The sequence below is a fragment of the Bos javanicus genome, chromosome 4 (assembly GCF_032452875.1).
Source record: "Bos javanicus breed banteng chromosome 4, ARS-OSU_banteng_1.0, whole genome shotgun sequence".
Lineage (NCBI taxonomy): Eukaryota > Metazoa > Chordata > Mammalia > Artiodactyla > Bovidae > Bos > Bos javanicus.
In genome coordinates this window covers 119,208,342-119,230,637 of record NC_083871.1, presented here as the reverse complement: position 1 = coordinate 119,230,637, position 22,296 = coordinate 119,208,342, and the positions used below count along the sequence as shown (strand labels likewise).

At 59.6% G+C, this 22,296-nt stretch overlaps 1 protein-coding gene across 4 annotated transcripts; it reads right to left on the bottom strand.

Moving 5' to 3' along the window:
• Nucleotides 1-2: 2 nt before the first annotated feature.
• On the bottom strand, nucleotides 3-20,905 carry LOC133246707 (basic salivary proline-rich protein 2-like). 4 transcript variants are annotated; one of them, XM_061415333.1, is made up of 5 exons: nucleotides 10,694-20,905; nucleotides 6,458-9,089; nucleotides 3,277-5,683; nucleotides 2,975-3,158; nucleotides 3-1,504 (listed from the first exon to the last, which is right to left on the bottom strand). In XM_061415333.1, exon 1 carries the CDS (start codon nucleotides 17,926-17,928, stop codon nucleotides 16,930-16,932), a length of 999 nt encoding a protein of 332 aa, XP_061271317.1. In that variant the 5' UTR covers nucleotides 17,929-20,905; the 3' UTR covers nucleotides 3-1,504; nucleotides 2,975-3,158; nucleotides 3,277-5,683; nucleotides 6,458-9,089; nucleotides 10,694-16,929. The 4 variants fall into 4 exon arrangements, with proteins under 4 accessions (XP_061271317.1, XP_061271315.1, XP_061271316.1 ...); XM_061415331.1 differs by having other exon boundaries at nucleotides 2,975-5,683; nucleotides 6,458-6,559; nucleotides 8,399-9,089; XM_061415332.1 differs by having other exon boundaries at nucleotides 2,975-5,683; nucleotides 6,458-8,503; nucleotides 8,915-9,089.
• Between the last annotated feature and the right edge of the window lie 1,391 nt (nucleotides 20,906-22,296).

The following is a 22,296-nucleotide window of genomic DNA, read 5'->3' as shown; positions in this document are numbered from 1 at the left end:
GGGTTAGGGGGCGGGGGGCAGGGAAGTTGGGGGTTGGGGTAAGGGGGCATGGGGCGGGGCAGGGAAGGTGGGGTTTGGGGTAATGAGGAGCGGGCACCCCGCCCTTCATCCTCTCCTCCATCCCCACCCCTCTAACCCCCCTCCATCCCGGCACCCCACCAGGGGACCAGCCAGCCCGGCCTCCTCAGATGCAGGCCCATCAGCGCCCACTAAGCCGCTTTCTCTGACTTCCCCTTTCCTGGCCGAAAGGGGATCTCCCCAAAGATCTCCCCACTTTTCCTCAGAGGCAAAGACCGCGCGTTTCCACTGAGGCTGTGTGTTAGGGCTGAACTGCGTCCCCAGGGGTCACACGCTGGAGTCCTGGCCCCAGTTCCTTCGGGGACCGTATCTGGAGACAGGTCTTCATGGGGTGATCAGGGGTCCTGAGCCCTTAGGGTGCTCAGGTCTGTGGTTTGTCAGTGGCCAAGTCAAGTCTGACTCTTTGCAACCCCTTTGCACCTCTGTAGCCCTCCAGGCTCCCCTGTCTGTGGGATTCTCCAGGCAAGAACACTGCAGTGGGCTGCCATTCCCTTCTCCAGGGGATCTTCCTGACCCGGGGATTGAACCTATGTCTCCCGCACTGCAGGCGGGGGCCTAACTGCTGAGCCCCCAGGGAAGCTCCCCTCAGGTCTTGGGTGACCCTACCCGGCATGGCGGTGTCCCTTCACAGACAGGAAACTTGAACACAGGCCCAGGGAGGGTGAGGAGGCCGCAGGGAGGAGACGGCCACACACACACCGAGGAGAGGGCGCAGAGCGGCCCTTCAAGCCTCGGCTGGAAGCAGCCCTGCTGAGCCGGGGTCTGGGCTTCGGGGGACAATCGCCCTCGTGGTGTTCGCGGCCAGGCACGGGGGAGGCGCTCACAGCAGCCCTGTTCCGTCAGCAAAGGGGACAGAGGCTTCCGGCCGGCGCTCACCTGGCCTGGGCTCGGCCCCTCCAGCTCTGGGGTTTCCAGGGAATCTCTCACCAGCCTGACTTCTCACCGTTTGCCCTGAGCTTCTGCTCACCCCTCAGGACATCTCCCCGAGCTGTCTTTGTTTCAGACACACATCTCTCGTTACCGCCTCCCTTTCTAGAATGTGGGCGTGTCCACCTCAGCTGATTCCAGCCCTCCTCAGGCTGGTCCTTGCTGGTCCGCGGTCTAAGGGACCACCCGTGTCTCCACGGCAGAGACAGTGTCCTGCCCCTCGGGCAGGAGACGGGGCTCCACCCCGGGGCGTCGGTGAAGGGGGTCCACCCCGGGGCGTCCGGGAAGGGGGTCCACCCCAGTGTCCCAGGAAGGGCCAGATGGCAGTGTAGCGCTCTGGGCCCACAGGCGGTCTCCGTTGTCTGCCGTCCTTGCTTCTTCACAATCCCTTACGCTCTCGTTGTTGCTCAGTCTCTCTGTCGTGTCCGACTCTCTGCAACCCTGTGGACTGCAGCGTGCCAGGCTTCCCTGTTCTCAGGACCTCCTGGAGTTTGCAACCCTTTATAAAAGGAAAATAGAAAAGCCACCGCTGGCTCCAGGACCGTGTGAAATCTGACTGCATTTGGTTCCAGGGTTGTAGCCACTGTCCCCGCAGGAGGCAGGGCCGTGGGGTCTCAGTTTCCGAAGGACCTGCAGGGATGATGCTGAGCAAACAGTCAGAGGAGCACCCAGTCGAGGCAGTGTGAGCGACAGGGAGCAGCTGAGGAGCTGGGGTCCCTGGCCGACATCCTTCCCAGCACCGGGAGGCAGGCAGGAGGCAGCCAAGCTCTAGTTCTCCACAGGTGGAGGCCGGGGGTGCACAGGGAGGGCAGTGTAAAGAATGAATGAGCCACATTCTAGCTGCTCTGCTGAGGACTCTACCAGGCAGAGCCTGTGTGGTTTCCCTCTTCCCACTCAGTTTGTCTGAGTTCTAAGCAGCTCCTGATTCGCCCCCAGCAGCCCCAGCCTCTGACAGGGCCAGGGGTCCATCCACATGACGGCCAAAGCAGGGTAAAGCAGAGGACAGCAGGGCCCATACACGCAGCAGAGGCGGCTGGCATGGCGTCTGTATTTATAACAGCCCATCACTGAGTGATTTCCTATTTCTCTAAGAAATAAATAAATACCGATGCTCTCGGTGATTACAAAACCAAGCTGTCCTGGAGGTTGTTTGAGAGAAGGGCTAACTGTTCACTGGGAAACCTGTACACAGAGGCTCCCGGCACCTTGACTCATCAGAAATAAATGCAGTGAACTGGAGCAGCCCAGCCCTTTAGCAGGTCACTGGCCCACGAGCCCTGGGCACCGCCCGGCAGTAAAAAGAAACAAGCCATGATCCCACAGCACCCGGCTGACTCCGGGGAGGTGGGCTGAGGGCCCATGGCTCCCGAGCCCTTGGGGTTTCCTGAGGGATGGGATAATGTCTGTCTCTTGTCTTCAATTCTGGACAACGTACCGGGCAAGGGAACTTTCGGATGCCAACCAGGGGTGGGGGCTGGTTCCCGGGAGAAGCCGCTCAGTGGTTACAGGGTTGGAACTTTCCACCCCGTCCCGGCCACTGGAGCTCAGAGTGCGTGAGGGCGAATCCATCAGAGGCTGAGGAGCCAGTCAGTCATCCTGGGAGGCAAGGCTCCATAAAACCCAGAAGTCCCGGGCAGGGGCAGGCCGGCTGGCGAGCCAGGGGGCTGGGAGCGTGCGTCTCGGGAGCAGGAAAGCCTGTGCCCAAGCCCCATCAGGGGGTCTTCACCTGACTGTATCCTTTATAGTAAGCTGGGAATCCAGGAAGTTAAGCAAGTCTTCCTCAGCTCTGTGAGCCGACCTAGCAGACACACTGAATCCAAGGAGGGCATCTTGGAGACCCTCCGATCTATGGCCAGTTGGACAACCGCCATGGAGGTTCCTTAAAATTAAATAGAGCTAAAAATGATCCAGCAATCCCACTCCTGGGCATATATCCAGAGAAAACCATGAATCAAAAAGGTACACATACCCCAGTGCTCATTGCAGCAGTGTTTACGACAGCTAGGACGTAGAAGCCGCCGAGAGGTCCGTCAGCCGAGGGCTGGATAAGGAATATGTGGTGCGTACACACAATGGAGTATTACTCAGCCATTAACAGAATGAAACGATGCCATTTGCAGCAACGTGGATAGACCTAGAGAGGGTCATACTGACTGAAGTCAGATAGAGAAGGAGAAATACCGTATGACATCCCTTAGATGTGGAGTCAAAAAAAAAAGCGATACATATGAACTTGGGCTTCCCAGATGGTGCCAGGGGTAAAGAACTCACCTGCCAATGCAGGAGACAAAAGAGACTTGGGTTCGATCCCTGGGTCGGGAAGATCCCCTGGAGAGGGGCATGGCACCCCACTCCAGCATTCTTGTCTAGGAAATCCAATGGACAGAGGAGCCTGGTGGGCTACAGTCCATGGGGTCGAAAAAGGCCAGATACGACTGAAGCATGCGTGCACACACTCACAAATGAACTTACTTATAAAAGAAAAACAGACTCACAGGCTGAGAGAACTAAGTTACGGTTGCTGGGGGAAGGATGGGGAGATGGGATGAACAGGTACACACTGCTGTATTTAAAATGGATAACCAACAAGGACCTACTATGGGCTTCCCTGGTGGCTCAGAGGATAAAGCGTCTGCCTGCAATGCAGGAGACCCGGGTTCGATCCCTGGGTTGGGAAGATCCCCTGGAGAAGGAAATGGCAACCCACTCCAGTACTCTTGCCTGGAGAACCCCATGGACAGAGGAGCCTGGCGGGCTACAGTCCACGGGGTCGCACAGAGTCGGACACGACTGAGAGACTTCACTTCACTTCACCCCAAGGACCTACTGTAACACACAGGAAACTCTGCTCAATGTTATGTGGCAGCTTATTTACCTTCTATGCAGAGTACATCATGAGAAATGCTGGGCTGGATGAAGCACAAGCTGGAATCAAGATTGCCGGGAGAAATATCAATGACCTCAGATATGCAGATGACACCACCCTTATGGCAGAAAGTGAAGAAGAACTAAAAAGCCTCTTGATGAAAGTGAAAGTGGAGAGTGAAAAGGTTGGCTTAAAGCTCAACATTCAGGAAACGAAGATCATGGCATCCGGTCCCATCACTTCATGGCAAATAGATGGGGAAACAGTGGAAACAGTGGCTGACTTTTTTTTTCTGGGCTCCAAAATCACTGCAGATGGTGATTGCAGCCATGATATTAAAAGACGCTTCCTCCTTGGAAGGAAAGTTATGACCAACCTAGACAGCATATTGAAAAGCAGAGACATTACTTTGCCAACAAAGGTCCGTCTAGTCAAGGCTATGGTTTTTCCAGTAGTCATGTATGGATGTGAGAGTTGGACTGTGAAGAAAGCTGAGTGCCAAAGAATTGATGCTTTTGAACTGTGGTGTTGGAGAAGACTCTTGAGAGTCCCTTGGACTGCGAGGAGATCCAACCAGTCCATTCTGAAGGAGATCAGTCCTGGGTGTTCATGGGAAGGACTGATGTTGAAGCTGAAACTCCAGTACTTTGTCCACCTCATGCGAAAAGGTGACTCATTTGAAAAGACCCGGATGGTGGGAAAGATTGAAGGCGGGAGGAGAAGGGGACGACAGAGGATGAGATGGTTGGATGGCATCACTGACTCGATGGACATGAAGACCATGTCCAACTCTGGGAGATGGTGAAGGACAGGGAAGTCTGGTGTGCTGCAGTCCACGGGGTCGCAAAGAGTCATATATGACTTAGCAGCTAAACAACAACATCAACAAATGGGGAAGCCACACACGCGCGCGCGCACACACACATACACACACACACACACACGCACACACGCACACACACACGCACACAGACTGGAGAACCTAAGGGAAGGAAGAGGTGCTTCCTGCCGTCCTCTGGCTTCTGGATGGCTGGCCATCCTTGCGGTCTCCGGCTCTCTCGGGGCTTTCTTGCTGTGGCTCTAAATCCCCCTCCTTACAAGGCCACCCTGTTCCAGCACGACCTCACCTTGATCACGTCTGCAAGGATTCACAGCCCGGGGCCATCGGCACGTCTTTCTGGAGACACAGTTCGATTCCCCCGAACGCGGAGGCTGCACCCCCCAGGTCGGGGCTCCTCCTGGTGGGCTGCCACCCCAGGCATCATGCACACAGCAGGCCCGGACGTCAGTGGGCAGCATAGCTGCTAGAAAAGCGAGACAAAACGCACGTGTGCAACTGACTAACACTAAAACCCCTGGTAAGTGCTCCCGAATTTCCTCCTGTCGATAAATAAGCAAATTATAACTGCTGCTGCTGGAGGGGCCCCGTCAGGTTTTGAGTCAAACGTGGTCCCCACCCTCAGAAAATGGAAGGCCCACACCTGTTGTGTTCTTCAAAGATAAATGTTGTTAAAACACCTATTGTTCGACCCAGTACATTTGAAGATCTTTTTTTTTGCGGAGCTCGGGGGTGTCCTCTTTGGAGGGGGGTCCTAGTTCCCTGACCAGGGATGGAGCCTGGGCCCCCAGCAGTGGAAGCGTGGAGTCCTAACCACTGGAGCACCAAGGAAGTCCTGGAAGTTTCCAGATCTAATGGGCTCTGTGAAGCGCTTCACGGATAGGCCACATCCCATCTGGTGAACAGGAGGTTCTGCGGGAGGCTGCACAAAGTGGATCGTTTTCTTAGGCAGAAGGAAGGCAGAGCAAGGAGTCCTGAGGGAGAGAAAGGCAGGACCGTCTTCCTCGGGGACAGAGCAGCCTCAGGACAGATGACCCCACTGGGCAGCTGGGATTACAGGCTGGTGGACGCGGGGACGTCCCTGGGGAGGCCGAGCCTCCGGTGAGGTCAGGTGCCCTGGGCCTGAGCGCGGGTGACAGCTTGGGGCCTGGTTTTCGCTGTGAGGAGACGCTCCCCTGTGACCGCCTTAGCAGGATGACAAGGCTTTGCTATAGGTCCCAGGGGCCCGAGACATGACCAAGGGCAGACCCCGAGTGGCCCTTGCTCAGCAGGAGGTGGCTCCCAGGTCGTGAGGGAGTCTCTCCCTCCCGGGGTGCCGGCCTGGGCGAAGGACCTCCGCCCGGGAGCACGGCAGTCCCGCTGGAGCTTCCTTTTCAGTTTTGCTTTCTGCTCTCACAGAAACTGCCTCTGCAATCTCTGGGGAATTCCCGGTGCGCCAACAGTGGGGGATGAAGCAATAGTGCCCTCAGGGACTTCCCTGGCGGTCCTGTGGTTAAGACTCGGCACTCCCGTACTGGGGGCGCAGGTGGAACCCTGGTCAGGGAGCTTAGCGGCCACACGCAGCCAGAACGAAACAACGCCCTCAGCGCGGGTGTCCACGGCTCCCACCGCGGGCGATTAGGCAGCTCCATCAGTGGGAACTGCACGGTGCGCTGTTGGGAGACTCGGGTGGAAGGGGCGAGAGAAAGGCAGGGCTGGGGGCGGGGGCGGGGCAGGGGCACAGGCTCGGGCCCACCGACTCTGCACACCTGTGCTGCCTGTGAACACAGAGAGGCGTCCCCCTCGCATGCCCGCCTGGACTCTGGTCAGGGACGAGCCCCTCAAGGACGCTGGGAGCGCTCTTCTGGGATCTAGGGAGTTAAAGCGAGTGAACACCCTTGCAGGCCCCGGGGCCATCGACTGCTTTAAACGGGGATTTAATGATCTCTCCTGGGGCGGGTGGGCCTGGCTGTCCTCTGAGGGCTCGGCGGGCCAAACGTCACGCTGGGTCAGATCCCAGGGCCTCCCCATGTGATGTGGACTCTCCCAGCCTGGCAGCCATGCCCTGAGCAGGGGGACAGGTCAGCTGGGCCCCGGGCGGGGCTGAGGGAGGGTCAGCGCAACTCAGCACCCGATGCCCAAGTCCACTCTGCCAGCAGGCCCTGCTCACCACCAGGCTCCCCCGAGGTCGAGGTCCGGCCGGGCCAGGGAGCAGCGCCCGGCGTCCTGTCCCGGTCTTGCCCCTCCCCTGAGCGGCTCCCTGGGCCTGCAGCCGTCCTCCCTGCCCCTCCTCCCACTCCGTGGCCAGCTCCTCACTTCCCAGAGTCCAAATTGCCAGCACTTCCACAGGCTTCTACGAAGCCAGGACTCCCTGAAAATGAGTTCCTCTGCTGCAGTCGAAAGTGCCCTCCCACCCTTTATCCCCTGTGCCCCTCAGGGTTCAGGGAGCATCAGGGAAAAGCAGGCCCTGAAACCAAGCAGGACCCTCTGGGGCCCTCCTGGGTGCAGAAGCCCCTCGGGTCCTGTTTATCCTGTTTCTTGTTTGTGGAGAAAGGCTTTGGGCTCCGAAGCCCTCCCTGAGTTCCAGAGAGTGGATTCACGCAGTGACCAATCAGGGGCGTGAGGGAACGGAACGGGGACAAAGGAAAGACAGTCAAGCAAGGAAAGCAAGGACGGTTCAGCACAGAGTCCTAGGTCCTCCTCAGGGAGCCTGCGCGACAGACGGAGGCACGCCTCTGACCGTGACCACCGCCGACCACAAGCACGGGACCCCAGATGGTCGACGCCCGAGGTTCCTGGAGCACCAACCTGTCCCCTCACCCCAGCCAGGCAGAAGGAAGTGTGTGAGCTACAACCCTCACCCCAGACGATGCCTTCAAAACCCCTCCCCTGAGGGCCTTCTAGGAGTTTGCGTCTTGTGGATCCCCGGCTCCTCGGTGGGCCCTGCACCAAACACTGCAGCCTTCTGCACTGCACCCGGGGTCAGGGGGTGGGCTCGGCCTCCGTCCAGCTGGGCTGGGACCGTGGGCATCCTTCGCGGCGCTGTTCAGAGCTCTCACTGAAACCCTGCTTGTGGAACGTGGACTCAGGGCCCACGCTGAGGTCAGGGCTTCATCTGCCCCGTGTCCTGCAGCCGGTGTGGGCCGCCTGCACCCAGACGCCCAAGAGGCGGCCTTCGAATGGACAGGTGATGAATAAGCCTGGGACGCGACGATGGGGGCTGGGTGGAGGGGAGGGCTGACGGACTCACACGGCACCGGAGACAGTTTTTAGGCTGGTGATTGGGTGGGAGAGGGCTTCCCTGGTGGCTCAGACGGTAAAGAATCTGCCTGCCATGCAGGAGACCCAGGTTCGATCGCTGGGTTGGGAAGATCCCCTGGAGGAGGGCATGGCACCCCACTCCAGTACTGTGGCCTGGAGAGTCCCACGGACAGCGGGGCCTGGCGGGCCACAGTCCACGGGGGCGGGCCACAGTCCACAGCGACTGACAGTTTTAGTTTCGGGTGGGGTGCTTGCATTGGGATGCATGACTCAGCTTTGCTTCTCTGACATTTTTGCCTTTTGCACCGAAACACCTGCACCCCTAACAGAGGGGGCTGGACGGACACCCCTCAGGAGATGGACTCCTATCACTTCTGCATCCGGGGTATGAAGGTCCTGCCCCGGGAAGGGCTTGCGCACCCTCAGAGCCCAGGCAGCAGTGCGCTCACCTGGCCCAGCTCCACAGCGGATCAGAACGTTTCCAGAAGGTTCCGGCAGGCTTTCTAGTGGAGGTCACAGCCGACTGTGCCCAGATGGTCCTGGGGGCACTTGGCCTGAGACAGGCGCAGGGGAGGCTGGGCCAGGCAGTCCTGATAAGATAGGCACCCCTTCCTGCCTTCCTTCAGGTTCACTTGCTGACGGCTGGCACGGCCACGCTGCGGGCACATGCTGACCCTCCCGCTTGTGGGGACGCAGGCCCGGGGCTTTCCGGGGCCTGCCCTGGGGTTGGCCATTGGGCAGCCCCACCCTGCCATCTGCACCCAGGGCTGAGCCTGCAGATCCCAGCCTCGCCCAGCGCTCACTGGGGCCGGAGCTGCGGCCTGGCCTCCGTTGCCTTGACCACGGGCCTCCCAGCCCCTCCTGCCCGTGGCCCGGTGCCCCTCGGCCGAGGCCCAGCCCCCTGCAGAGCCGGCATGGAGGGTCCAGGCTCTGGGGCCACAGCGAGGGGAAGTTGCCCAACTTACAGGCGTGTGAGTGTCCTGTGCCCTGTGGATGGTTCTCCAGGCCTGCTGGGGCCAGTGGTGCCACAGGCACACACACACTGGCACACAGGTGTGCACACTCCCATTCCTGTACACGCATGCTCCCTGCACGCTCACACGGGGTCATGGTGAGCTCCCGTCACCCTTCACTGAAGGTCTGGGGACAAAGAAGACGTTTGAGCTGTAACAACCGGCACCTTAACCTTTACCCTTAGGTGTGTCTTCGGTTTGAAAGTGAAAGTGGAAGTGTTAGTCGCTCAGTCGTGTCTGACTCTGTGACCCCACAGACTGCAGCCCACCAGGCTCCTCTGTCCATGGGATTCTCCAGGCAAGAATACTGGAGTGGGTAGCCATGTCCTCCTCCAGGGAATCTTTCCAACCCAGGGATTGAACCCAGGTCTCCTGCTTTGCAGGCTGATTCTTTACCAGCTGAGCCACTAGGGAAACCCTCTTTTTTACTTAGCTGCATGGAATGTGACTTGTTAGCTCCCTGACCAGGGGCCAAACCTGCGTCCCCTACCTCGGCAGTGTGGTGTCCTAGCCTCTGGGCCACCTGGGGATGCTCTAAGTCCCTTTAAAACCAGCATTTTAAATCGCAGTGTGAACGCTGGCCCACGGTAAATATTCAAGCAGCACGAATGAGTCCTCCACCCCAAGGCAGTCACTGTCTGACCCTTATCTACGGGCCACGCCAACCTCAGACGCCTGCCCAGGGAGCCTCCGGGAGGCCAGCTGGGAGAGGCAGACCTGCTCCGGCAGGTTCCCCGGAGCTGCTTCCTGCTTCCTGCCCTTCTCTTCTCTTGCCTGCTGATGCGTCTTTACCTTCACTTTGGGATTCCTTTTCTTTTGTGGATTGCAGCAAAAATATGCCGTGAAGTCCACCGCTGGCACCAGTCTTGGGTGCACAGTTCAGGGTCACATCACTTATTGTCCTGGGTCTTTGTTGTGTCATGTGGGGTCTAGCTCCCTGACCAGGGATCGAACCCAGGGCCCCCTGCCCTGGGGGCATGGAGTCTCAGCCACTGGACCCCCAGGGAAGGCCCTGGGTCACGTGGCTGTGCAACCACGGTCGCTGCAGAATTTCTGGAACTGTCTGCATCAAGTGTGACACCCCTGCCCCCCGCACCCGCATCCCCAGGCCCCGCCTTCTGTCTGTCTCTAGGAATCTGCCGACCCCAGGACCACGTACAACTGGAACCAGACTATTTTTGTTTGCCTCTGGCTTCTCTCACTGAGCGTCTGTCCCCAGGGTTCACCTCGAGGCAGAGTCAGGATTCCCTCCCCCGCTGAGGCTGAACACCCCGGGAATCTGCTTAGAGTGTCCCCCTGGGGCTCTCTCCACCCAGGACAGGCCCTACTGGCTCCCCTTCTCCTCCAGCCGGGCACCTGGGGAGGAGGCCTCCCCCAGACGCTGCAGAGATTGCACTGCTGGGCTCCAAGCATATGCGAGGTGACCACGAGGGACGACACAGCAGGTGACCGTCACTCAGCCGCTCTGAGCGCCTGGCAGTGGCACCCACGGCCCCTCTCCCATCCCCATCCCAGAGCAGAAGGAAGGGTGGACAGACGGACGCGTGGACAGGCCGACAAACTGACAGACGGACAGATGTGCAGACGGTCCTCAGGGCTAAGGCCCTGCTGCCAGGGCCCTGCGTCCACTGGGAGGCCGGAGGTCGGGCCTGTCCTGGGCCGCTCCTCATTCAGGGGCGCCCAGGGCGCGCCTGACCCTGTCCTCGTCCGCCCTCCAGGCCGCAAGCGTACCAGGTGACCGGCTGCCCTGGATGCTCGCCTTGGTTCCGGGAATATTTGCATTTCCTCTGGGAGGCTTGGAGGCCTTAGGTGGGTGAGGGCTGTGGGCAGGGAGCCCGGTCAGGCCGTGGTGGACTCAAGGCCGGTTCTGCAGGGGGCACGCCCCGAACCTCCCTGGCCTGCCCGGCTGTGCGCCCGCCCGCCTCCCGCCCCAACTCCGGGACGCCTGGGGCCCCGCCCGGCCCTGCTCCCGCCCCGCGGGCAGATGGCCCCTCACTTTTCTCAGCCCCCTTCCGTCCCGCTGGCCCGGCCCGCCCCTCCTCCAGACCCCGCCCCACCCTCCTCCAGACCCCGCCCCACCCTTCCCGCCCCTCCAGGCCCCGCCCACCACCCTTCCCGCCCCTCCCGCCCGGCTGCTGTCCAGGCGCCGTCTCTGCCTCAGGCAGACAGAGCGGCCATTCAGGGCCGGGGCAGGTCTGGGAGCGGCAGGAGCGGCTCTCCCCCAGCCAGCGGGGCGGGAGTGGCCTGGCAGGAGGACCCGGGTCCCCAGAGAAAGGCCTGCGTGTGAGGAGCCTCAGGCAGGACAAGCGGGCCTCTCAGGATGCCTGTCCCGCGCTCTGGGGCTGGGACGGGCCTGCTTCCTCGGGTGGCATCCGGGGCCGTCCTGGGACCCGGGACCGCGTCCTCTCTGGGTCTCTGTGCGGCCGGCACTGACCGCTCCATGGGCCGGGCTCCCGGCCGTCCCCTCCAGGCGGTGGCCCAGCAAAAATCTACAATTCTCCTCAGTGTACCGCTTAACCCTCGGGGGCGTCGGGGGCGGGCTCCGGCCTGGGGTTTCCGTCTTCTGAGGAGGGACGCGGGTGCTGGGACAGCCCCCGCCTTGGTAACAGATAGGGACTCGCTGGGGGCAAAGCTCAGACGAGACCTCAGGCCCCACCGCCAGCCCAAGCGCCTGCCCTGGTCACTTGGGTGAGCTCTGTCCTCTCCTCCTACAAGGGGCGTGTTGGGGAGGAGGCCGCAAACAAGAAGCCCTTTCTCCGCCTCAGGGAAATGAACTCCCTCTGACGCTGGGGTCTCACAGCAAGCTTCTTTCCTCTTTGTCAGCCCTGCCTGAGCCCCTGCCTGCCTCAGTTGGTGACCCCACCCTGGGAGACGGTGATGGACAGGGAGGCCTGGCGGGCTGCAGTCCACAGGGTGGCCATGAGTCGGACATAACTGAACGACTGAACAGCAGCCTGGGGACCCCACACCAGAGCCGGCCAGGGCCAGGCACAGGGACCGGGCCCCAGCCCCGGCTCTCTCAGGGACCTGTGGGTGACAGGCTCTGCTGCTCCTGGTCTGGGCCGTGGACTTCAGGCCTCTACGACTGGACACCCCGATGGACAAATGTGTGTGTGCACAGTGATGTGTGTCTGTAAAACCTCCGCCTCGTGAGGCCCCATCAAGCTTGGAACAGGTCGGCCTCCCTTGCTGTCAACTTTGAAAGTTAAGTGTTGTCCCCAAATTAAGACCTAACATGCTGGACACCCCTGGTCCAGTGGTTGAGAATCTGCCTTCCAGGACAGGGACTCAGGTTTGATCCTTGACCTGGGAACTAGATCCCACATGCAGAGGGGCTCTGGAGCCCTGGTGTCTCAACGAGAAAAAAAAAAAAAAAAGACTTAAGGTGCTAAGGAAAGGCCTTACAAATGGCTGAGAAAAGAAGAAAAGCAAAAGGCAAGGGAGAAAGGGAAAAATATACCCAACTGAATGCAGAGTTCGAGAATAAAAAGGAGAGATAGGAAAGCCTTCCTCAGTGATCAGTGCAAAGAAATAGAGGAAAACAATAAAACGGGGAAGACTAGAGATCTCTTCAAGAATATTGGAGATACCATGCAAGTTTGGGTACAATAAAGGAGAAATGGCAAGGACCTAACAGAAGCAGAAGAGATTAAGAAGAGGTGGCAAGAATACACAGAAAAACTACAAAAAAGGTCTTAATGACCCGGATAACCATGATGGTGTGATCACTCACCTAGAGCCAGACATCCTGGACTGCGAAGTCAAGTGGGCCTTAGGAAGCATCACTAAGAACGAAGGTAGTGGAGGTGATGGGATTCCATCTGAGCCATTTCAAATCCTGAAAGATGCTGCTGTTACAGTGCTGCACTCAGTACAGCAGCAGATTAGGAGAACTCAGCAGTGGCCACAGGACTGGCCATAGCTTTTATTCCAATACCAAAGACGGACAAGGCCAAAGAATGTTCAAATTATCACACAATTGCACTCATTTCATATGCTAACAAAGTAATGCTCAAAATCCTTCAACCTAGGCTTCAACAGTACATGAACTGAGAAATTCCAGATCTACAAGTTGGATTTAGAAAAGGCAGAGGAACCAGAGGTCAAATTCCCAACATCCATTGGATCACAGAAAAAGCAAGAGAATTTCAGAAAAAATCTACTTCTGCTTCACTGAGTGCACTAAAGCTTTTTGACTGTGTGGATCACAACAAACTGTGAAAAATTCTTAAAGAGATGGGAATACCAGACCACCTTACTTGCCTCCTAAGAAATCTGTATGTAGGTCAAGAAGCAACAGAACCGAACATGGAACAATTGACCGGTTCAAAATTGTGAAAAGAGTATGTCAAAGCTGTATATTGTCACCCTGCTTATTTAACTTATATGTAGAACACATCATGCAAAATGCTGGGCTGAATCACAAGCTGGAATCAAGATTGCTGGGAGAAATATCAACAACCTCAGATGGCAAATGATACTACTCTAATGGCAAAAAGTGAAGAGGAGCTAAAGAGCCTCTTGATGAAGGTGAAAGAGAAGAGTGAAAAAGTTGGCTTAAAACTCAACATTCAAAAAACGAAGATCATGGCATCTGGTCCCATCACTTCATGGCAAATAGATGGGGAGACAATCAAAGCAGTGACAGTGTTTTCTTGGGCTCTGAAAGTCACCGCAGATGGTGAGTGCAGCCACGAAATAAGACTTTTGCTCCTTGGAAGAAAAGCTATGACCAACCTAGACCGCATATTAAAAAGCAGAGACGTCACTTTGCTGACAAAGGTCCATATAGTCAAAGCTACGGTTTTTCCAGGAGTCATGAACAGATGTGAGAGTTGGACCATAAAGAAAGCTGAGCGCCAAAGAATTGATGCTTTTGAACTGTGGCGTTGGAGAAGACTCTTGTGAGTCCCTTGGACTTCAAGGAGATCCAACCAGTCCCATCCTAAAGGAGATTAGTCCTGAATATTTATTGGAAGGACTGTTGCTGAAGCTGAAGCTCCAATACTTTGGCCACCTGATGTGAAGAACTGACTCACTGGAAGAGACCCTGATGCTGGAAAAGATTGAAGGCAGGAGGAGAAGGGGACGACAGAGGATGAGATGGTTGGATGGCATCACCGACTCAATGGACATGAGTTTGAGCAAGCTCTGGGAGATGGTGATGGACAGGGAGGCCTGGCGTGCTGCAACCCATGGCGTCGCAGAGTCAGATACAATTTAGTGACTGAGTAACAACAATGAAAAGCCAAATTTCTTTTTTTTAAGTGAATCTATATATGAAATATCAATAAAGCCTAAATTTTTTGTTTTTTAACAAAAATTAAATCTGAATAGAACCTCTCTTTTCTCCGTGTGCCAAATAGATGTCTCAATGCCCACTTGTTTGATTACTTCTGAGAGAAGTACTGTTAGCCCCTGGCCAGGAGGGACCTAGAGGCCAGTCTAGAGTCATTTGCAGCCCCCACCCCTCCCCCTGCAGCCCCTGGGCTGTGCCCAAGCTGCTCCGCCTGCAGGGTGCTGGCCTGAGACCTGCTCACTGACTTGGGCAGGCCAGCCAGTGGCCAAGCCTGACTGAGTCCTGTTTCCCCACAGGACTTCCTTCCAGGACTTCTCAGGAAATTCATTTGTATTTTTGAATCCCAAGAGAAATCGGTAAGACAGGAAAACAGATGATCATTCTCCTGGAAGAATTAGAGCTTACTAATCAACACAGAGACGCTGCCAGCTGGGGAAGCCCCTGGAGTCATGTCAGAGCTGGGAAAGGGGATGGCGGTGTGGGCAGGTTCTGGAACCGGGCTGCATCACGTAGGCGAGGTCCACACAGCCTCCCTGCGAGCCGCTGGCAGGGCGGAAGATGCCCGAAGGCCCGTGAGTCATTCCTGCCCACAAACTCCAGCCCAGCGCTCCTTTCAAACCCTGCGGGACATGCTGAGGAGCAGCGTCCTCAGGGCGGGGGGTCCAGGTCTTCATCACGTTGTCCCAGACTTAATTTTCCTCCTTAAACAGAACTCTCTAAACATCCATGGTGATGAAGAGGGTCTGAGAAGTGTTGCCAGTATTTTAAGAACAATAAAGGGAGTCTACCAAGTCATGGCCAGAGCTGTTTTAACTCACAGAGAACGGTGCATTTATTATCATATCTTTTTAAAATAGCAAAGGGAACTTCCCGGTGCTTTCACTGCTGAGGGCCCGGGTTCAATCCCTGGTTGGGGAACTCAGATTCCACAAGGCACCTGCTGTTGCTACTGCTGCTGCTGCTAAGTCGCTTCAGTCGTGTCCAACTCTGTGCGACCCCATAGGTGGCAGCCCAGGGCAGCCAAAACAGTAAATACATAAAGGAAACAGAAAAGCCAGCAAACTTTTTTTGGGGGGAGGGGGGGGCGCGGGCATTGAGTGCCATGTGGGATCTTAGTCCCCTGACCAGGGATGGAACGCCGAGCCCCCTGCCTTTGAAGCCCAGAGCCTTAACTAACCACCAGCCCACTGGTAAGTCCCAGGCCCTCAACCTTTCAACACAACCTATCATAGGAAAATGATTCAGTCATTTTAAGCAATCAACATTAAAGACATGGAAATTCTCAGGTGTTCTGACTTCCCGCCCTGGACTCTTGGGAATGAAGACCTGTCAGGAATTCGGGATGCTGGACACCCCGCCCAGGGATGGTCCTTTCCCTGTGGTAATTGCTCCTCGCCCTCCGCAGCTGTATCAGGCCTTGTTCATCCGACAACGCTTCAAGAACTCTGACCACACCCAGGGCGAGGCTCTGGAATGCAGAGTGACTGGCTGAGGGCCCTACCCGCTAGGAGGTCATCAGGGAGACTGGGGCGGCCATGAACAGGTAGCTCGAACTCCAGGCCCGGGGGGCCGGCAGCCAACAGTCTGGGAACAACAGCCCCCACCTCCCGGGCTGGGCGGGGCTCCGATGCCCACCTGTGTGCCCAGCAGACCTGCAGCCACAATTAGAGACAACGCCATTAGGTCATGGAGTCTGCAGCCCCACCCAGCCAGGCAGCCCTGATTCACATGGGGTGTGGCCACCAGGATTCCGAAGGGTGCTCAGGGAGTGAGCCTCCCAGGGCGGCCGCCACGGGGGTGCCCACGCAGGGGCCTCGGCCCGGAACACTGAGGGCAGGCCCGAGTGCAGCAACCCCCACCCTGGGGCCTGCTCTTCCCTTCGCCCAGTCCCCCCAGCACACGTTTATCCCCCAGACGCGCAGATCGCGAGGGCAGCGACCCTGAGCAGGCCTGCTCCCAATGGACCAGAGCAGACTGGCCCCGCACCCCTCAGGAGGGCCAGGAAAACAGCTGGTGGACGGACGGTGGGCGCCGCCCACAGCGGTCTCCCGTGTTCACACGGGGTGGGTGCAAGTGTGAATTCACATCACCAAGTAGGGAAGCCTGGGGTGACATCTGAGGAGCGCTCACAGGCCGGGCATCAGGACGCCGGTTGGGGCGGGATGAGGATTGCTCTGGGCGAGTGGCCCCAGACGTCACGGCTGCCCCGGAGCGGGCACAGTGTGCTCTGGGGCGGGGAAGGCTGCCCGGGCACCCCGAGGCATCTCAGAGGGCGGCGTTCGGCTCCCACCGGGGTCCCCGGGGCAACGGGGTGCACCACGGCTGGGTGAGCCCAGCTGGTGGCCCCCATGCTACTGAGGGTGACGAGCGGCCGACCCTTCCCTGGGACCACCCCGTCCTTGGTGCTGTGTCCACCCCGCTTCTTGTCTGTAGACTCTCTGGCCCTTTGCCCCCAGGGCTGGGCTGGGCAGAGGGCAGAGTCCACCTGACCTGAATGCTCTGTCCTGATCCCCAACCTTGGGCTCGGGCTGTTCCAGCGTCTGGACCTGGATCCAGCTGCCCTCTGCCCTCTGCCCCAGAAGGCCCACCTCCTTCCCCCAGGCCCCGGCGCGACGGGAAGAGGTCCTGAGTATGCCCAGTGACCTGGAGAAGCTGGCAGTGGAGCTGGTCACCCTGGCTGCACCTCTGCCCACTGTCTGCCCGTGCCAACCTGTGGCCCCACTGTGCTCCCTGGGCAGGCTGCCAGAGCACACTCAGGAGGCCCAGGAGGGGGAATCCCACCCGTGCTGTGGGCCACAGTCCACTGTCGGCCCGAGACCCCTTCCGGCTGGACGTCAGCTCGCAGGCCTGGGGACGGCTGTGACCTCCCTCGGGGGCCATGACCTCTGGGGGCAGCTGTGACCTCCCTGGGTGGCCGTGACCTCTGGGGGCGGCTGTGACCTCCCTGGGGGGCCATGATCTCTCTGGGGGGCCGTGACCTGCCTGTGGTAGCCATGACCTCTCTGGGGGGCCGTGACCTCCCTGGATGGCCGTGACCTCTGGGGGCGGCTGTGACCTCTCTGGGGAGCCATGACCTCTCTGGGGGCAGCTGTGACCTCTGGGGGCAGCTGTGACCTCCCTGGGGGGGCTGTGATCTCTGAGAGCAGCTGTGATCTACCTGGGGGGCCATGACCTCTGGGGGCAGCTGTGACTCTCTGGAGGGGCTGTGACCTCTCTGGGGGGCCATGACCTTTCTGGGGGGCTGTGACCTCTCTGGGGTAGCCATGACCTCTCTGGGGGGCCGTGACCTCCCTGGGGGGGCTGTGACCTCTGGGGGCAGCTGTGACCTCCCTGGGGGGGCTGTGATCTCTGAGAGCAGCTGTGATCTACCTGGGGGGCCATGACCTCTGGGGGCAGATGTGACCTCTCTGGGGGAGCCGTGACCTCCCTGGGGGGCCATGACATCTCTGGGGGGCTGTGACATCTCTGGGGTAGCCATGACCTCTCTGGGGGGCCGTGACCTCCCTGGGGGGCTGTGACATCTCTGGGGTAGCCATGACCTCTCTGGGGGGCCGTGACCTCCCTGGGGGTGGCATGACCTCTCTTGGGGGCTGTGACTTCTGGAGGCGCTGTGACCTCCCTGGAGGGCCATGACCTCTGGGGGCTCTGTGACCTCTCTGGGGGTCATGACCTCGCTGGGGGGCCGTGACCTCTGGGGGCGGCTGTGACCTCCCCATGTGGCTGGTGCCCGGGGAACCGGCACCCAGGTGCTCCATGCTGCCCGCTCGCCCGTGGTCAGTGTCCTCGTAGCTGAGCCCTGGGAGGTGGCGCCGGGCACTGCATGGCCTGGAAGCCCCTGCAGAGGGTGCGAGAAGCCACGTTCTTCCCCACCCTGCAGGCCACCTGCACCTCCATGCGGGCTGGGCGTTTGTAGAGATGGCAGCACCTCATGCAACCGATGCTTCTGCCGATGGTGTGAATAATTGAAGCTACATCTTCAGTTACTTGAGACTGAGTGTACTCTGCAAATCCCGCAGCCCAGCCTGGCGCCTCCCGCTCATGGAAACTGAGCGTGGATGCCTCTGGGGAGGGTGTGGGCTGGCGGATGAGAGCAGAGGCCCAAGATCAGGTGTCCCGGAACCACGGACTCGCTCGGCCACCCGCTCCTCACAGAGGCCTGGGCCAAGCAGGGTCTGGGCTCAGCAGGCGGGGCACAGCCATTGGGCCTCCCAGCCACCTCGTGCCAGGGTCTCCCTGCCCCCACCAACCGTGACGCCCCAGAATGTGCCCAGAGGGTGGCTGACGTCCCCTGGGGGCACACAGAGCCATGGGTGCAGCGGGAGAGATGGGGAGGGGCCAGCAGGTTGTGATGCAAGGCTCTCAGTGCCCGAAACGGCAGAGACCCCGCGGCCAGCGGGGGTCTGGGGAGGCCCCTTCAGCTGGGCCTTGAGGAAGCACCGCCTCCAGGCACCTCCCCCAGGGCAGCTGGGCTGGAAACGTGTTCTTCCAGCCCCTCAGCACTGAGGAGGCCCAGTCACCAGGCTGGCACGGGTGTCGCCTGAGTGACCCAGGTAGCTGCCCCAGGCCAGGGTCGACAGGCCTGCTGACCTCAGTGTCCCTGCCCAGCGTGTCACCAAATGGCTCCGTGCCCCAGGGAGACCCTGGACGGCCAGAGGCCGCTCTCCGTGCTGGCTTTGCCCCTACCCTGCAGACGTGTGGCACGCTCAGAACAGCTGCCCCCAGACGCCCCCTCCCCCGGAAGTCTCTGCACAGCTGCCTCCTGACCCTCGGGTTTCACGCTTCAGCCTAGCTGACCCCGGGAAGCTTCCCGACCCAAGAGGAGCCCGGGTCTCCTCCTCCCTCCACACTCGCCACACGGTCCTTCAGGGGACCTGCCCGCCACGATGACGGTGGGATGCAGATGCCCCAGGAGTCCGGAGCGGCTTGGGAGGAAGGCCCCTGGCTGAGACGGGCGACAAGGCCTTCCGGGCCGGTGTGGCCCGCAGTCTCGAATGGCACTTGTCCTTCTAGCTGCTCAGCTGGCGTCAGACCTAAGCGAGTCCTGCACGTCCACCTGTGCCAGGCAGCGTGCAGAGTGGGGTTCAGGCGGCCGTGGGTGGGGTCGGGGAGCTCTCTTCGTATTTTTATCAAATTAAAGAATCAACAGACTCTTCGTACTGCGTGCACGTGCAACTCTGAACAAAAGCAGCAGCTAAAATCGCCAGGGACGACGAGGGAGGGACGTGGCGTTGGGTGGGAAGGCGGGGTCCCTGAGGAGCCCGCCCTGAGTGCTGGGCCCTGGGCCACCCGGAAAACACGCCCAGCAGAGGGAGGGGCTGAGAAAAGACTTAAACCTGAAAACCACCTGCCGGCAGAGCAGGAAGGACACCAGAGCACAGCAGGGCGGGGCCTCCCGGGGACCCAGTGGCTGACACTGCACCCCTCCTGCAGGGGGCTGGGCTGCCTGTGGTGGGCTGGGCAGCCCCAGAGGGCATCGTGTCCCAAATGGGGTGAAGTGGCAGCCAGGGCAGGGCCAGCGCGCGCAGGGGGGCCCGTCCACAGGGCATGGAGGCGCGGGTGCGGGGAGGCCAGGCTGCCCTGGTCTGTCCCCTGGTGTGACTGCCCCCCTCACCCGTCCCCTGGTCTGTCCCATCAGTCCTGCGTGCTTACATGCTGGGCTGAGGGTCCCCTCACCTCAGGAACCCTCCCCTCGTGTGTGTGTGTGTGTGTGTGTGTGTGTGTGTGTGTGTACAAGTGTGCACATACACAGGTCTGGGTCTGGGTGTGCTGTGTGCAGCCCCAGCGCCCCCTGCCGGCTGCACGGGGAGAGGGCTCAGCGGGTGTGGGGTCCCAGGGCAAGGCGGGCCGAAGGGTGGAGAGGCAGCCGGGCAGGCCTGTGCCCGCCAGGTACCACAGTGCCGCCTCCACGTCCTGGGTGCCTGGCATCATCCCCAAAGCGCAGCATGTGTGAGGCTCCTACCCTGGCACTCAGCAGCCGCAGCTCTGGCCCGGCCCTGCCCAGGCTGTGGGCTCCGCTCTCCAGGGGCGACAGGTACAATGTCTGTGTACGCGCGCCAGGCGGCTCCGCCGCGGCCGACTCTGTGACCCCATGGACTGTAGCCCCCGGGATTCTCCAGACAAGAAGACTGGAGTGAGCAGCCATCTCCTCCTCCAGGAGAGCTTCCCGACCCAGGGATCAAACACATCTCTCGTCTCCTGCACTGGGAAGTGGACTCTTTACCACTGGTGCCACCCCCGACCTTGGGCACTGGGCCCCGGGAGGCAGGCTCAAGCTGCACAGCCCCGGGCAGGGACCCTGAAAGGACCCCATCCTGCCGCATGCCGCCCCCCACCCCCAGGCGCTAACCTGTACCCTTCCCACAATGGCCCAGCCCCCTGAGGGTTCAGGGGGTCAAGCCTGGGGGGCCCCGGGGAGGGTGACGGGCCCACGAGGTCTGTCTGGATGTGGGGCTTCAGATCCTCATGTCGGGACAGGCCAGCTTCTTCTCCATGTGACACGTCATGACGAATGACCTTCCATCTGATCCAGGAAAGGTAATAAAGCATCAATGTCTCGGCACACTCAGTTCACAGGCGCCGGCCCCCGTGTCCCCGCCTCCCGCCCCTCGCCTCTCCTGCCTGCCTGCACAGTGCCCAGGGCTGGTGCCCAGGGCTGGGGCCCAGCCAACCGCCTTTCTGAGGGCGCTGGCGGGACGCAGACACCAGCCCCATGTGCTCCCAGAGATGGGGTCACCTGGAGAAACGAGGCGCTGAAGGCTGACTTTTCTGCTTGTCACCGCAGAGGAAAAGGGAATGGTGTTGCCTAAGGGCGACGGTGTTACAATCAAGGCACAAACGTCACAATGTGACGTCTGCTACCTGTGACATCAAACTGCTTACGTTAAACAAGGTTCTATAATTGTGTTTATAAACGTTGACATCACAAGCTTATTTACAGCCCTCATCAAAGCTGTGTAACCCTCCTGTGAAAACAAAGTCCAGGGTCCCCCGCTCTCCAACAGAGACCCTTCCTGAGTCGCAGAGGCCTAAAGGGAAGCAGCAGTCACCGGAGGAGCCGTCTTGCTCATAGACGCACAAGATAAACCGATGAAGCCCGACGCTCACAGACTCGGTTCACAGCGTGGCGGCTCAACGCTGAGATGCTGCGTGTGGCCCCAGGGAGGAAGGAGCTGGGTGGGGCTGCGCCCTGTGGGGTGGACGCGCCTCTGAAATGCTCCCTGCAAGATAGGCTGAGCAAACTCAAGCTTCACCTTGCGCCTTTTTTCTTGGTAAAAGCGCAAATCCTTGTTGGATTTCTTTTGGTTACCAAAAACAGGTGCTGAAGTGGGTCTGTCTTAGTGGGGGGAGACCGGTATTTAATTGTCCCCATTTCACAGATAGGTAAGCTGAGGTGCCAAGTACTCAGGCCTAAGAGCTCGGCGAGTTTTCTGGAAGCAGAGGCCTCCGGCAGTCCGCGGCTCTCTGGGGCGCCAGGGGGTCCTGGCCAGCCCTGCCTCCTTCCTCTCAGCCCTCTCCCGACAGCCCACCTGCGCCTGCTGGTCACCGGCCTCGGTTGTCCACTCTGGCCACCACCGCGACGCTGGGAAGGAGCCTTTGGAAGCCCACAGCGGGCTCAGCGACTCACCGTCTGGGGAGTGGACGTTAACTCCTCCCAGGACAAACTCCAGGGACGTCTGCTGTTGTGTGTGGCAGACGAGGCTGTGTGATCCGGGACACCCTTCACTTCGCTACTGAAAGCCTTTCAGACCTGAAGCGGAGGGACTCGGGACAGGTGACTGAGACACCAGCGGAACACTAGCCTCAGCTTCTATCTTTCTGCATCACGGTAGGCCTTCAGCTGTTCTCCCGGGCACGAGCACAGACACACCAGCACGAAGCAGGAAGCCAGGACGACCAGGAAACGGCAGACAGGATGATGGACAAGGGCGAACCTTACTCGAGCGCTTCTTCTCAGTAATGTAACGCTAAGCCCTCGGGGACCCGGCAAGGTGGCAGCTGTCCCTGGCGAGCCTGGCTCTCCCAGGGCCTTAGCTGG

Excerpts from the sequence above, each read along its gene's own strand:
- LOC133246707 (XM_061415330.1), bottom strand. The coding sequence starts at position 17,928 with ATGACCCCCAGAGAGGTCACAGAGCCCCCAGAGGTCATGGCCCTCCAG.